This window comes from Athene noctua, chromosome 1 (genome assembly GCF_965140245.1).
Source record: "Athene noctua chromosome 1, bAthNoc1.hap1.1, whole genome shotgun sequence".
Lineage (NCBI taxonomy): Eukaryota > Metazoa > Chordata > Aves > Strigiformes > Strigidae > Athene > Athene noctua.
Window position 1 is genome coordinate 159976174 of NC_134037.1, and position 16492 is coordinate 159992665.

Sequence of the window (16492 nt, forward strand, 5' to 3'; positions counted from 1 at the left end):
CCAAAATGATAGCACCATGTCCCATGCTGGAAAATAACCATATGTGGATTTACCATTCGTGACTGGATGTCTTGACAAGCTATGATTTAAAGATAACATTTATGCTATTAACACTGCTTTCCTTTATTGTGAGGAGAAACTGGATTATCACATTGCAAGTTACAAGGTTTCCTCCTGGTTTTTTGTTGCATTTGCCTCATTTTCTGCATTTGACATTGGGACAAATTATTACTGATTTTCCTACACTCAAGTAGGACAAGAATCAGGTCCTACCTCACCAATCTTTACGTATGGATCTCCACCTCTTATTGGCAGCTAATCAGTTGTACTCAGAATTTGGTTGTATCTATTCCTTTCTGTGCTCTCATTTACAGCTCATTGGAGATTTTGCCTGTTATTGCTACTCAGTCATACTCTCCCCCTCAAAATCCATCTATTTTACCTGAAACAAAGAAAACATCTAACACATAAAACAGTAGAAACCCTGGCAACAGAAGTGGCAGGCTTTATTCTGTAGGAGGCTGCTTTTTTGCTTCCTATGCATGTATCCAACCTGAGCCCCTGGGCTGTGCATCGTCCTGTTTGGTTGAGCTACAGTTCCATTTACTTTGGTTGCCTTCCAGAGAAAGAATCTGCTCCTCAGAAGTGCTCTTGGATCCTTCAGAGAGAAAACAAGAGCATTTACATCCCCTTGGAAGTCAAAGTGAGGACACACAGCCATCCTCTGGATCAAGACTGTGTTAATGACACTGCATGTGCTACCCATGCACATGCAGCAGGGTTATTTAAAAAACTGCAGACGGTGACTCTGATTCACTTAGAGGCTCACCTTGCTCTTCTGACTGACAAAAAGGAGCATCTTAGGCTTAGAGCCCTTAGCATCCCCCCTGTCTTGCAGGGCATCTCCTATGTTGCCAGGTAAATTCCACCGAATAACCAAGCTGCTGTAAAATTAAAGCTACACCCTACCCACAGGACAGGGGGAACTTTAAGACTTCTGAATTGTAGGAAGAAATCCGGTCTCCAAATAAAATAAAGCGAGGTTTTCCCCAAAGTGCTTAACTAAAGGGTATCCATGCCACACTCTTATTTTTCATCCTTTTTTGACCTTTAATTTAATCTAAGTACTCAAGCAATTTCAGCTGTGTTTTCTTCTCAACTTCTCCCACTTCAGGCCACACACACAAAGATCATTCTGTGACTTGACACCCCTCCTTTCTTAAAATCTTACGGTGAGGAGAAAAAAAAAAAGGATGTTATTTTAAACAACCTCAAACTAGAGTTTTTTTGTCCATTAGGGTACTTATTTATTCGTTTCAATTCATACCTTTTTTACATTGAAAATTATAGCTTTTACAGATTCTTGTAAATGTCTAGGTATGAAAATGGCTCTTTTTCAAAAATGTGCCTTTAGATCACTAAAAATAATTCACTTTTGTTTACATTTTCTTTGTGTGTAATTCAAAGGAATAATATGTATATTTACTGCTCATCCCCATCTTCATTGATCTATGTTCTTTCATTTTTAATCTATCTAAAAATGTATTTATTGCTGATAAAATGGTAGTCAAGACACGCTACTCACCTCTTCACACACCATATATATCAGCAGTGCCTCAACCAACCTTACCAATGTCTGCTAACCTTCAGCAATAAGCATCACTTCTGGAAGCAAGACGATACAAGCAGTCCCTCTAGCAGGCTGGCATTTGAGTGACAGGCTAAGTTTGCCAGTCTATCTACTTGTCCCAGTTCTAGACCAGGTTCATGATGGGTCATTAGATTCACAGCATCCAGGCCTGATGCCACTAAACTTATCTAATGTGAAGTTGTATTCGATGTATTGCTGTATTTATCTCCAAATATTGTGAATTAGTGATTTCAGAGAGCTTTTTCTTGTATAATTATATTCTTGCTTATGAAAATAAAATTTGTTTGGGGGACTTACTCTGCCACAACATTTTAGGGTTTTATGCAACACATGAACCTCTCTCCAGCTGCTACTCATTTCATTTCTTTGTAGCACCGTAAGAGCGGTAGGGTTAAGTTTGCTAATCGTTGAAGGGTCAGGTCACTGACACGCCAGCTGCTTTTTCATACTTGGTGACCTCTGGTTGCTGAGCCAGATGTATATATAAGGCACACAACAGGCTCTACCTGCTAGCTACTTGAAAATTGAACTACTGCAATGATACTCCCAAAGCAAACTTTACTTTGGTTTGGCATGAGGTACAAGGCAATTCAGCAATTGGCTCTCTCTGAAAGTTCTCTTTTCCTTGTTTTTTCCTTCCAAGAATGTTAAAAAAAAAAAAGTTCTCCACTTTTAAAATACTGTTCACTCACCAAAGCGAATAGCCCTCATACCGTATGTATTTCCAGTGAATACAGCTCACAAAACATCAGTAAATTTTAAAAAATCAAGATGGCAGTAGTCTCTCTGAAGGAATATATCACGACATCCTAGAACATGAACTTTCTTCTGTCAATAAATTTATCTTAAATCCTTCTGAGGGGTACATGTAAGGCTCTTACATTAAACTGCTGTCCACTGATGTGGAAACTGAAACAAAGTTAAACTGAAACAAATTTTTTGACCAAACCATTATCACCTAAATACTATGTCACTTATTTCAGGATTCACATTAGTACTGTATTTTACCACAGACGTGGAATTTCCATACACTTAAAGATTAGAATTCTGGGTTTTTTTTCCACAAAAACCTTCCTCTGCAGGCAATACACTGTCCCAGGAAAAAGTTTCATTAACAGTAGAGGATGGAAGTATTTCAAAAAGGTGAGTTATTTTCCACTGTGTATGCACTAAATGCATGCGAATTACAATAGATAGGCCAAACACTTTCTCAAGAAGGACACGTATTGACATCTCTGGACAGTAGCAGCAGCCTCTGAATTTTCACTTCGACTACTGCTTAGAAATGACACTGTCAGAAAGGAAACACCTACTGTGCGCCTTCACTTGCCTTCTGATCCCTTATTAGTTAACCCTGAAGTGCATATGTATACAGCCTTAATCCCCAAGTGAGTATCTGGACCAGGGGAAATCTGGAATTAATTGTGGAGTATTTTGGTTACTAATGCAGCTGTTACAAGTGTTTGATTTGGCAAGCGAACAGAAAAGGCACTGCATACCAATTTCGTGAGCCACTGTAAAAGCTGCATGGAGGCCGTCATCTTCAATCACTGCACAGCTGCGCTCAGGAGAGCATATGGTCCCAACGTCTGCCATTCCCAGAGTATCACATGAATGATGCCCACATAAATCCTGTCCAGGAAGGAAAAAAAAAATAAAAATCATTAAAATAAATTTTTACACCCATAGGTAACAACAGGTTAAAGTCACCATCTCTTTGCAAACAGCAGAACCTGGATAAAAATATCAATATAAGCTTCCATCCAACGATGTCAATGTAGTTTAAAAGAACGATCACCCAATCCCACCCCTGGTAAAGTCAGTGAGAGTATTTTAATTGACTTAATAGGATTTGGATATGTTCTGTAATTAATTATTGTTAGTTACATTTTTATTTCTGCAATGCATACAGAGGCTCAAACTTGCATTGAGTTGGATACTCAAAATACATGCCGTAGATGCATTTTTTTCATTGATAATAAAAATAGAATATTCCCTTTATTTACAGAAGGTGAACCAAGGTGCAGAGAGAAAGCTTCAGATTCCTAATCAGTCCTTAAACCAGAGATCACCTTTCTTCTCCAAAGGCAAGTCCTATACTTGCACGTAAAGAAATGAGATTGTTATATATTAAACCTCATGTCACATCTGTCAAGTAGTACAATGATTAATAATGTATTACCCAATATACCAAGTATTTAAGCAATTCTTAGGGGTTGCTTAAAGACTCAGTGATATGACAGAGTGTAAAATCCCTCGATTCCCAGTCTTACTACTGCAACAATTTGATCATGTTTCCTACTTGTAGATACGGAGTGTCTCCAAAAACCACGCAGGTAGCATTAAGTTTTTTTATTTCTGTTCCAGGATGATAATGATAATGATGAATGCAGCTTTGGTCAGACACAGTATTTTAACATAAGCAGTAACTTTTCAGTGCTTCTGCTGAAGCAGAGGAAAGAATACTAGTCCAAATGTACATGTGCATGCTTTTTTGGACGAAAAGGAAAAGTACGTACCATGCTATTTGGAATACTTCAATATTTCATTGTGGTGGAATGAAATTGTCACTTCCAAGTCATGACAGTATTATCAAATGTTATTATCAAAATGATCAAAGTGTACCTTTTTACCCTTATCTTTTAAGACTCTCCCCTTCAGATCTCATTTTATAATGAATTTCTTTTATGAAGCCTTTCATAATTAATCATCTGAATAACAGATATCCTGTATGAGGTTTCAGATCAACAATGTTCACTGATTATGATAGTTTCAGATTTAGGCAAACTTGAAAATGCCCAGGATTCAAATGCCACTGAAGTCAAAGAAAACCACACTGAGTTCACAGGTACTGTGACAGAGCATCTCTTTACCAAAAACAGTGTATTTTTAGTTTGTGTTTGTTTTTTTTTTTTTTTTCCACAAGATGAAATAAAGAAAATTTGAAGTTAAAATTACTTAGCAATATTACATAAATGGAGCAAGAATTTTGGGATCAGTTCTGGATTCCAGGTGTTTAGGAACTCTTTTTGATTAAGTGCACTCTTGGTGCTACTTAATGTCAAGATTTAAATGAGACAGTACCAATGAACAAAACTGCCTCACAAGAAGTGAAGGGATGAAGTTCAAAAGTATTTCAGTTCCCAGATTTTCACAGGTATAATCCATGGTTTAAGAAAAACTCCCCTTCCGCAGCAATGCAGATAATATGCAGACAATTTTCTCTCTAACCCCACTGGTTCCCACCCCAACATCCAAAAAGCTCCCAAGACTTTGCTTCTGGCTCTGCATGGGTTATGGGAAAGTACAGAATAAGGATGACCATTTGCACGTACTTTAAAATAAATGCAATTTTTTTCCAGTTTTATTTAGACAAATAAACTTCATATCATTTTCAGCATCTCTGGACCAATGTTGGAAGAGGCCCTAAGTGAGGTCATGTTATTATAGCGTCAAACATCTGGGGCATATTCAACAAGGAAGGTACAATCCTTAAACTCCTATTACTTTTGCTTGGCTTCATATCCATTTAGCCCTTTATGTATCACTTCTGAATCTGGCCCTTTCAGTATAAGGGTACATTTTACATAGAGTAAACTCTACATAAATATAACTGTAAATGGTTTACCTACAGCAACCTGAGTAACAAAACTCAGAAAAAATTCATGCACATAGTGCCAAAAAATACCTTTTCATGGTGATATAACTGGTCTAAATAAATGAGTGTAAGCTGTATAGGAAGTAAGATACCTTTATACTAGTGCAATCTGAACTGAATCCATACAAGCAGTTGAACTGAAATTGTTATACAAGTACCAAAAAGCACACAAATCAGACAGAAGGCAGCTTAATGGAGGAGGTCTAAATGACTCTCAGGTTGATAGTGCCAATAATAGTATAAAATGCATTAATTCAGGCCTTGTCTCTGCATGCAGATTCTGTGCCATTTGGTCTTTTCTTGTATTTGGGTGTCATTATTACGTAGATATTTACATCAGTACTGCTCCCAGTGTGGGCACAACTATATCAGCACACAGATGTCTTAAACTGGTGCAATTTATTCCATTGGCATGCAAGAAGAAGCTATGACAGCAATATGGCTATGAGGCTATACCAGCAGACGCAACCAGACCTCACAATGCTTCTCTGGATTTGATGACACATGTATAATTAAAAGAATACAATCCTTCTAAACAGGCAATCTCATAAACATCCTTAGAGTTACTTCTGATGGGATGTGTGGAGTATGGAAAATGACAACAAGGATGTTAAACGTAAGCAGGCCTTCTGACTCTTGGCTGATTAGTAATCCCATCCTCAAAATTTCCAAAACTATGCACAAGATTACGTTATGACATCTTCATTAGACATCAAAAAAATAGCTATGTACATATGCAAGCACTAAAGGACATAGCAATGTTTGGTTACTTTGCATATGTTACATGTTACTGACATCACACCACACTGCATGCCCAGGTTTTCATCAGAAATCCAGTCAAATCAAACTGCTGTTCTTCTGTTTTCATCATCTCCCAGAGTATGACACATATCCACACATCTCAGCATCCCACTAGTAACTTTCAAGGAAGTGCTCATTTGCATAACAGTTGTCTAGACAAAACAAAGCAAGCTTTACGCTTTCTTTATGAAATACCTTAACTTCATGTCACATAAAATTCATTTCTTGAAGCCCTGTATTAAAGGCTGCTCCTAGGAAATTTCACAGAAGAAAATAAGTGATTCTGAAAATTTCTTATCTGTAAAATTACCTAGCTCCTCCAGCACCCCACAGACAGCTGGAAAACAGCTGTCCTCAGATGCTGTACGACCAATGTTCTCCTAAAGGAGAAGAGAGCAGAGCGATAGCACTGTGGTCAGACAGAGGTGGACAGTGATACAGTAAAGCCTCATTCCCTTCAGCCAGCCCCGTGCCCACATACGCGCTGCCTCCCCAGCAGCCTGAGCAAGGCAGTGTGGGGAGCCTGGCAGACATCAACCATAATCCCAGCTGGGCAGCGGTGCAGGAGGCTTGTAAAGGATCTTGGAAACAAGGACAGGAAATATCTTCTGGTGTTAGATTCTTTGTATGAAGCTGTTACTGAGGAGGGATGTCTACAGGTTGCCCATCTGCTCCTAGAGCGGGGCTGCGTTGGCTACGCTTTGAACAGAGAGCATGTGCTGAACCTTCTGGTTTTCGTTGCAGACTTCACTCCTCAGTGACTGCATGCAGACGCTTTTTTTTAAGCCAATGCTGAAATTGTCAATGATCGCTTAGGCAGATTACTGAAGACTTGGCTCCATTATGTTCTCAACTCACGGTGTCATTTAATTCTTTATTTCTCTTGCCTTTGCATGATTTGAACTTTAATATATTGCTATTCATAGCATCACATAGTATATATTATACACATAATTGAAGCCTATCAAGTGGCATCTCTGAGACAAGTATTTTTAAAAGTTTGCTGTCAGGTCAACTCACCATTCCCTAGCTACATGGTCCTTCTCAACAGCATGGCTTCAACTGATGATATTCAAAATCGCACCTGTTCACACTTCCACTGATTTAAATCTTTATGGCAAAATTTCTTTTGACTTAAACCTCCTGTAGCTGTACTGGCCATGGATTATTACCAGCATCAAGAGCCGTATTTTTAGTATTTTTAGTTTTTCTGGGCAGTCCTGGAAAGTAGTCTCAGATTTTATGAAGTAAAGTTTCTGGGAGTACATTAAAACTTTTTATTTCCCTTGAAAATAATTTTTTGGGGTTAAAAACAGGCTCTGATGTAATGATGCAGTCTAAAAAGTCTGTGTGGGTCTCTTCAACTTTTCATACTCCAACTCAAGCACTAAGCAAGCAAGGACTCACATGACACTTAAAATCAGTTACCAATGATTATTTTACTCTGGTGTGTGCCTTCTATTTAAAAAATTAATCACTTAGATCTGCATACTCACAAAATTGCCTCCAAATAGCAGCAGAAACTTAGAAGCAGAAGCTTAGAAGCGTTTCTTGGTACTTCTAAAGAAGGAATGCAGAGTCTGGCCCTTGATCTGCATTACAGTAGTTCCAAAATAGAAGAATGACTAGGAAATGCATTTGCTACACAGGAGGCAATAGATGTTAAGCCTTAAACTTCGGCAAAGGAATGACTTAGTAAAACTGAGCTGTACATCATAAGACTAGTAGTTAATTAGACAGCTTATTAAAGGCCAAGTTTTCTTGGCATTCGTAAGTACATCAAGAGCAGCTGGCTGTTTGCCATGTATATGTGGCATTGTTGTGAATGAAGATACTGTCATGGCACCCTGTTGGCACAGTTAATTTATATTACCTGAAATTCTTTTATTTGAGCAGTAGGCTTAAAAACAAGAATAAACTGTTTAGTGAAACCTGATATTAGGCCAGACCCCATGGACCGGGTCCAAAACAGGATTTAAACACCAATGCGGACAGTTTGGTGGAATGTAAGGGCAGAAGAACAAAACTGGCTTATATATCCTCTGGTCTTCGAGTTATCTATCCTTCATAGGGCTTGCAGTCTTTGACCTTATGGGCCTCAAAGTGCCACAGTTTTACAGTCCTGAGCAGCTTAGCACTTATACTAAATCTTGATTGGGGTTGAGATGCTTAATGTTTCTCCATCTTTGCCCCTGAGGGAAGCTAAACCTACAGATGTTCTCAGAGCAGATGTAAGAGAAACTAACAGGATTAGGCTTTTTATCAGGCACAGCTCTACATCACCTTCTTTTTTAAAGCACAGCTAAGAGCTTTTACATCTCTGTGTGTTTGTTTGCTTGCTTTTCTGGTTTCTTTACAATGGCTCATCAGTTAAAGACTTTGCCCAATAAGAAGGTGATCCAGATTCAAATTCCTTTCAGGGATGAGGATACTTAGAAGCGCCCAATGGTCTATACCAGACTATGGTCTACAATGAAGGCCTGCACGTGTCCGTGCGTGACAGGAGTTGGGGCTCCTCCCGTTGCAGCCCACGTGCCAAAGGTTTCCCTAGCTCAGGCTGCAGTTTGTGTTTACAGTGCTTGGTGAAGGCACCTAATTTTTGGTTTTTATTCCTCAGCCTGCTTCTGTATTTTACACTAGCAGTCTGTCGGTAAATTACAGAAACAGTCTTCTCTCCGTGCTTTGGGAACCCAGACCGCCTTGCTCTAAGCAGCGTGCTTCAGTCAGCAGCTTCAGGTCACGATTTCTCTCCTTCTCACCATATGAATCTTAAATTACTTGCTAAACAGTGACATAGCTTTGGTCAGAGGGGTGGAAAGTTTCCTTAACACCTGGAACAGCTTACAACCTACCAGTTAAGGACCTCTCCTGGGAGGTGGGCGATACAGACCTAAAATCCCTCAAGCAGAGGAAGGAATTAAATACGACTTTCCGACTTCCTGCAGCAACATTCCCACCGCAGCCCTGTGAAGGGAGGGTGGGGTCAGGCAGTATGCAGGACCCACGCATCCACCCTCCTGCACCCCACTCTGCAAAGTGGATGAAAGTTTGTTAACGTCACAGCAATGCAAAACAGCACAAGTGGAGGAAAGTGGGGTTCACCCAAACAGTGAGTATTATAGGTATTACCCAAGGAGCTCATGATGTCTGGAAGTCAAAAGCAACACAAGACCTAAGACAAAAGACCACAAAAGGAATTGAAAATAAGGGCTAAGTGGTGAACAAAGCAATTAAGGAATCATCTATTTTACCCTTCAACTGACACTATGACACTTAAAAAGAGAGACTTTACAAGCTAAAATGCCTTGGAGGAAGACTGCTGTGAAAAGTCCTCTTCCTGAGACACTGGTGGGTCTTGCTCATGTGGATGTCCAGGTTAGGGCACCAGGGAGAGGGCCTGTCCATCGCTCTGAAGAGAGGAAGGACCCCCATCAATGTGTTACTGCTTTGTCCTCCCATGGCCATATTTTGAGAGAAAAGATTGAAGCATAGTTACTTTTCTGGTAAAACAGGAGTGGTGGTACCTTCCATACTGACCAAAATTAAAGTCACATACTTTCCTCCAGTAGTTTAACCTAAAAATTGAGGTAATCTTCTTTTCAGAAGGAAGCTAAATTCAGAGCTGAGTTTTGGGCATTTGAATCTCAAAATGTACAGAGCTGTCTTTCTGAATTCTAAGTAAGGTGAAATTTGAGAAAACCCAATGTATGGGTGATGTCCTGTTGGTCTAAATTAAATTTAGTACATGCATGTTACATTTGCTGGCTTCAGAAACTACCTCCTCATGAGACTGGATATTTAGGCATGTTCTTACCCTCTCCCCTTACATGGTACGAGGACCCTGGGCACTCATCACATCAGGGCACTGCAATAATTAGAAATAGAACCTAAACTGGATTAAGCTTTTATGCTCTGAAAGTACATACTAACAAAACTTTCCTTCCTAAAGCACATAAATAAAAAGTAGCATTAAGCAAACCACAGATTATTTTAAAATATTGACAAAACGCACATCAAGCTTTTGGACTCTGCATGGGGAAGGGAAGGCAAACAAAGTTTCAGTCATGAAACTAGTGATCAGTGAACAAGGAAGAATGTGTGATTTAACTTGCCTAACCTCCAGTTTCTCTGTTGGGAAACTCCATGCCATCTCTGTAGATTAGTGCGAATCCCACTACCTCTCCTGTTCAAATTATATCACACTTTATTTTCCCCAGGGACATTATCTAAATGTATTAGATTTCGAGCAAAATTGGTGAAAACACTACAAAACTGGTAAACACATCACACTGTAGTTTCTTCAGAGTAATAATAATAAACATTAGTGAAATATATTCTATTGACCATTGGCGCAGTGACTTGTTTTACTAATATGGGATAATAATTGTGCGAAGATGATAATATAGAAAAGAAAAAAAAGAAGAAGGAATTAGAGCCAAAGAAAGCATGTGCTCCATGCAACAAAACTATCATCCATAGAGCTGAGATAATCCAAAACTTGCTGTTAAATTTCAACAGCACTATCAGACTGACAGTTAAACTAAATCTCACACACAAGACCCATATAATCACTGTGTGGAAAAAGGCAGGCCAGCGGCCTTTGGCTCTAATATGAACTTTTGTGTTAGAGCCAGGCATGATGGTACTATCACAGATGATGCTAACAAGCACTTAGGAAAGTATTTTTTTTTTCTCTTGCTGCCTGTATCTACTGTGAGAAATACCTATTTTAATTTTCACATGATTCAGAATTGGGGGGAAAGGAAAGGAAGAGAACTGGATTTTGTCCAAATGCATTCAATAGTTCACTTGAAATTTAACTAAGGGTCACTAATGAAATAGATTGGATGAATACAAGAGGATAATTACAGAGCAGGCTAGACCTCAAAAAAGAACAGACTGAGTTCAAGTGCAGGTTGCAAGTCATGTCTAATATGTTTCTCTACTGTTACAAATAATCTGGCAAGTATTTTGTTGTACCCAGAAAAAGCTGAAGATAACCTGTTTCCAGCTTCTGAGAACTCTTCAGAATAAAAAAGCCTGAAACGGACTAAATTCTAAATTTTGTGTTGACTTCACTACCACTGAGAACGAGGCAAGCTAATCTCCAGGGGAAGAGGGCTTTACAAATTTCTTCCTCCTTTCCACCAAACAGCTGCTTCTCCACCGCTGCACGGGGCGGAGGACTCACCTGGCCACCAGATGATTGAATCCATGCATCATCATATTTCATTTAGGATGCTCTGAGGATGCATGAGACCAGAAATTTACAGCTGCTGTCAAGGATTCAACCACAAAGTAGTTGAACAGCAGGGATGTGTATTCTCTAAGGTTGCTAAAGCCAAGCCGCTGTAAAGAGAGCTCTCTCAGGGTTTACTGGAAAATTATCACCTTTTGGTACTGACAAGTCAGACCTCTGTCAGGCATGACACTGGCCACTGTGAGTCAAAATGAGAGACTGAGACCACTGGGAAAATATACTTCTTATTAGATCCTGGGAATTTAAATGATCACTGTGGAACCCAACTAAATTTCTTCAATATTTTGTGATAGAAAATTTCTGTGGCTACTGAAGGTTTTCACAATCTCCTAGACTGATAATGACCAGATATGTTACTGTAGTTTTCCTTGCAGTTACAAAGTAAATGTAGGTTTCACTGCAGCTAATGGATAGTTGCATGGTCCTTGACACCACTGATAAGCAATACAGAGCTGTAAAATAGCTTTAACATGTTGTCTGTATTGCCCAAAACTAAGCTCGTGTTCATATTTATTTAGTATTTACTATGCTCTGCAGCATGATTGCTTTAAAACGCTTATCAAATCAAATACAGATTATGACCAAAAGTGAGTGGATGTTTTAATCGAGAAACAGTAAATTTCCTTCTAAAAGTCTTTTGCATGGGACGTACTTCCTAGTATGAACGATGATCGTAATTTGAACTGCCAGTACTAATTTTATAATAGGGGAGAGCTGCCAGCACACTCTTAGTCTATCAATGGTTATTAATTTATCTTTAAACAAGTAATGACAACAGAAGAGGAGGAAGCGATAGTGAATTCTGATGGGATTCTTCCTTTATAAGGAACACAAGTAAAGCTACTATCTTTTCAGAGTCTTTTTCAGTGTCAAAAATAACATCCAAGTAAATGTCACTTCAGAACGAAGATAATTATTACATTAGAGACTTGTATGGCAACAAGCATGCAGAATTGAGATTCTAACTACACATAAACAGTTACGTACAGCTGAGGACATGCGTTCAGCTGACAAATGATTTGCAAATATTATTCTGTTGACACAGAGACACAAAGTTGAAGGTGGCCTCAGTTAGTAAACAAAGACGGAAAATGTACCTCACACATTTACCCCATGCCTAAAACCCAAGCCATTTAGAGGAAGACATCTGGATGTTCAAAAATTAGCATGACGGTATTCAGGGCCCATCAAAACACGCAGCCATGGCTTAGCGTCTAGTAGCTAAGCAACGTACTTCATACATTCAAAACACAGTTGTAAAACTTGGATCCTCCTGCCAATTGCTGCCACTCTCATTGAAAAGCTAAACTGGAAAAAATCTCTCTTTAGTTCAAAGTGGGGCTGTTTTCTCCAGCAAACATCTCTACTACTTTTTCATCCTTTAACCCTTTTTGTGTTTACATTCCAAGAGGAGCAAATAGATTCATGTTGACATTTCCAGTGTAAGCATATAAAAATCGTGTGGACTCACACACACTCCCTGCAGAGAACATCACGAACACATGTAGCAAGAAACTACAGCCTTGTTCTTACTGAGTCAAATACTGAAATGTAATGCCAAACAATGTGCGTGTGCACACAGCAAATCATTAAAGCAGATTAAGTTATACTGAATTGCACTGAGGAGCTAATCCCATAGTTAAACTTGTTAAAATGTAAACCAAGAAAACAGAAGCCTGTGCTTTTTTCTTGCAAGGCATTTACAACACTAAGTAGCAGTGAAAGCCATATTTGCATCTTAAGAGTGGAAGGAGACCACAGGAACTGTGACATTTTGTTTAGTTTAGGTACTACTTACATCCAAAAGAACTAACTCTACACATGGAAGATGCATTGCTCAGGAGTCTTTGAAAATGGATTACTGATTAGCAGCACACTCTTACTCTGGCAGGAGGGCATCCACGCACAGAATTCCAGATAAGCTTCTGTAAAGTAAGTGCACTTTAAATTCACATGCTCTCTTAATCCAAATTAATTTAATAATCGATGTTAAGATTCACAGTCTGCCACCCTAGGAGTGTCTGAATTGTAATAAATCCCAGGGAAATAAATGGGAACGCTGGCAGAGAAAAACACTTTTCAGTGAAAAGTGATGGATTCTGGCTCTGGCTTAATTAATAAGCCATTTAGAAAGGATGTTTATAGCAAAAAAGCAAGAGCATTCTGACCCTGCCTAGGTAGCCTGCTTTCATTCACATTATAATGATAAAAAAATGAAAGCCTGCAAAGTGGACCGATGGGCTTTAAACTGCTAAAAAAAGCTCGTTCTGTACAAGTGATGCCTGACTGACACACAACCTAATGTTTCAACTATTTACAGCTATAAAAGCGAGCCAGGCGCTTTTTTTCCCCCTTCTGGAGCAACTCCTTCCACAAACCATCCAAAGCATCCTTTTTGGCAGGCTCCTATGATGTAGAAAAGCAGGAGAACTCAAACGAACGGAAAGTCATGCAGTTATTTTTTTCATACTTGAGGAAGGGAGAAAAAGAAAACACCAAACCCAAACCGCTGAAGGGATATTCTTACAGAAGAAGTTCATTGCATAAACTCGGCCACATGTCTACTAGAGCAATGTCCCTTAACGACCTCTGGCAATGCAATTAATTAACAAGCGGGCAGGGAGCAAGGCACAACTCTGCATGGGTGATGCCGGCCGGATCCGACCCACAGTTGATGACGACATCTATTTTTCACTTGGGGAACGAGAAAGAGACTGCATCCCCTTACCACTAGCCCAACTCACTCAATTTCTGCAGCTCTGTTTACCTGCGGTTTGCATTTACGTCCTACCCTTGAACCACAAGCGCTGCCGCCTTCCAGTGCGGCGGAGCTATTCTTGCTGGAAATAGCATCTCAACGCGCTCAACAAGGAAGTCGCATGTACTTTTAAGGTGTTCTCCACCATTTTCACTAGCAGGTTTGTCTGGGGACTGATACAGGCTAGGGAGCGCCACCGGCCCTTTTTGCCTGAACCTCCTCTCTGGAGAGAGAGGGGCTGCATGTGAAATGTCTCGCTGGGAAAGATGGCACGACGTCATCTCTCCAGCAGAGATACGTGAGGTGGCCTCCATTGAGTCCCCCAGTCAGGCAAGTTACCACCTCGCACCCTGGCAGGCGTCCCAGCACTGCGTTGGTACCAGTGGCTGTGTACCCGTGGTGGGGATGACCTTGCAGGGGAGGGGGCACACAAACACGTACACACTCTGTCGGGCTGTCAACCCCTCTTCCATCCCTGGCAGTTGCACATGTGGGTGCCAGTCCCTGAGCTGCACCACGGCCCAGAGGAAAGGCCGAAGCCGCGAGCAGGGAGGCAGCTGCCGGGCGAGGCGTGGCAGCGTGGCCGAGGGCCGCCAGCCTGGCCTCGCTGCAGCCCGGCCACCCCACGACGCGTCGTTTGAGGGACACCAAGTCGCCGTCGGTCGGGGCGATGCCTACCTCGCGGGTGAAGAGGATGGCGGCGTCGTAGTGCTCGTCGTGGTCGTCGTCGAGGCGGTTGTGCTGGTGCTGCCACTTGCAGAAGTTCTTGAGGGTGGTGGCGGCGTTCCTGTTGACCTCCAGCCCCTTCTCCTTCTCCCCCAGGGCCACCACCTTCACCACGGCCAGGCGGACGTGGTTCTCCAGGCTGGCGTGCGCGTAGAGCCGGGAGGCGATGGATGCCAAGGTGAGCAGGTAGTGCTGCAGCCCCTTCCCGTACTTGCGGACCATGGAGGCGTCGGCCACCAGCAGCAGCTCCACCTGCCGGGCCCGGGAGACGGAGCGACGCCGCCGCCGCCGCCGGACGTCCCCTCCCGCCGCCGCCGCCGCCGCCGCCGCCGGGTCGCGGGTCTCGCAGCTGGTGCGGGCCGGCACGGTCTCGAAGCTGAAGCGCTCCCTGCGGAAGAGGTGCGGGGCGCGGGCCGGGCCCTCCCCGTAGATCCGCGGGCCGGCCGCCTCCCCGCCGCGCCGCGCCGGCCTGACGGTGTAGCGGGAGCGGCCCACGGCGAAGAAGCCGTCGAGGCCGCCGCAGAGGTTGAAGACGGCCAGCGAGCGCGGGCTGCCGTCCACCGTGCCGCGGTAGTAGCAGCGCGGCGGCCCGCCGGCCCGCGGCGCCCGCGGCCCCACGGCCGCGTCCCGCTCCAGGTCGAGGAGGAAGCGCTGGCCCCCGGCGTAGAGGACGTAGCCCGCCTTGCCGCCCCCCGCGTAGGTCGGGTCGAGGCGCCGCACGACGCCGCTGGCCCCGCGGGGCGGCAGGGGGCGGCGGGGCGGCCCGGGGGGAGGGCCGGGCCGGGGCCGGGGCCGGGGCGGCGGCGGGGCGGCGGCGGCGGCGCTGGGGGGCGGCGGCGCCCCGCGGTCGGCAGGTGCCGGCGGCTGGGCCAGGGCGAGGTGCAGCTCGGCGGCCAGCAGCAGGGAGAGCAGCTTGAGGAGCATGCTTGCCTCGCCGTCAGGAGCGGCCACGGTGGTGGTGATAATTAATAGTAGTAGTAGTAGTAGTAGTAATAATAATAATAACGAGAGTTGGGGAGGGGGGCGGAAAGAGCCGGCCAGCGGAGTGCAGCAACGTAGTTAAGGGAAGGAGAGAAGGGGGAAGGAGGGGAAGGGGAAAGGAAAAAAAGAAAAAAAAGAAAAAAAGGAAAGTTCTCCCTCCCAAACTCGAGTCAAGTGTGAGTGGGAGAGAAAAAAATGTCAACAAAAGCCGCTCGCGTGTGAACTTTGTGTTTCTCTGCAGGGAAGAGCCGGGAGCACATGGAAGGAGAGAGAGAGGCAAAAAAATCCCAAATCTCTGCTGCTGAGGAGGCAAAAAGGGGGAGAGAGGAAAAGGAGGAAAGGAGGCTCGGACCCAGCAAGTAGAGAAGTTTGAGCACTTCCCACTCCTCTTCCACTTCGCTGCTGTAGTCACCGGATCATCACCAGCAGCAGCAGCAGCAGCAGCAGAAGCAGCGGCAGGGGCATGGGGCAGGTCTGCTGCGACTCGGCACCACTTTCTCGGGCTCCGGTGGGCTCCCTTTCCTTCTTTTGCCCCCTTTTGTTTTGAAGAGAAGGAGGAGAGGGAGAGAGAAGAAATTCAGGCACCAAAAACCGCCTCGATCGTCTCCGGTGAGATGGTTAAAAAGGGGGGAAAAAAAAAAAAAGGGAAAAAAAAAA

The 16492-nt window shown here is 42.9% G+C and overlaps 1 protein-coding gene across 1 annotated transcript in view; it reads right to left on the reverse strand.

The window, feature by feature from the left end:
* Positions 1-15778, reverse strand: part of ADAMTS5 (ADAM metallopeptidase with thrombospondin type 1 motif 5) — a 46909-nt gene extending 31131 nt beyond the window's left edge. Inside the window, exons 1-2 of the mRNA XM_074902389.1 lie at positions 14807-15778; positions 3151-3283 (exon numbers count right to left, since the gene is read on the reverse strand). Of these exons, the coding sequence (XP_074758490.1) occupies positions 3151-3283; positions 14807-15778 (1105 nt within the window). The remainder of the gene's footprint in view (positions 1-3150; positions 3284-14806) is intronic.
* Between the last annotated feature and the right edge of the window lie 714 nt (positions 15779-16492).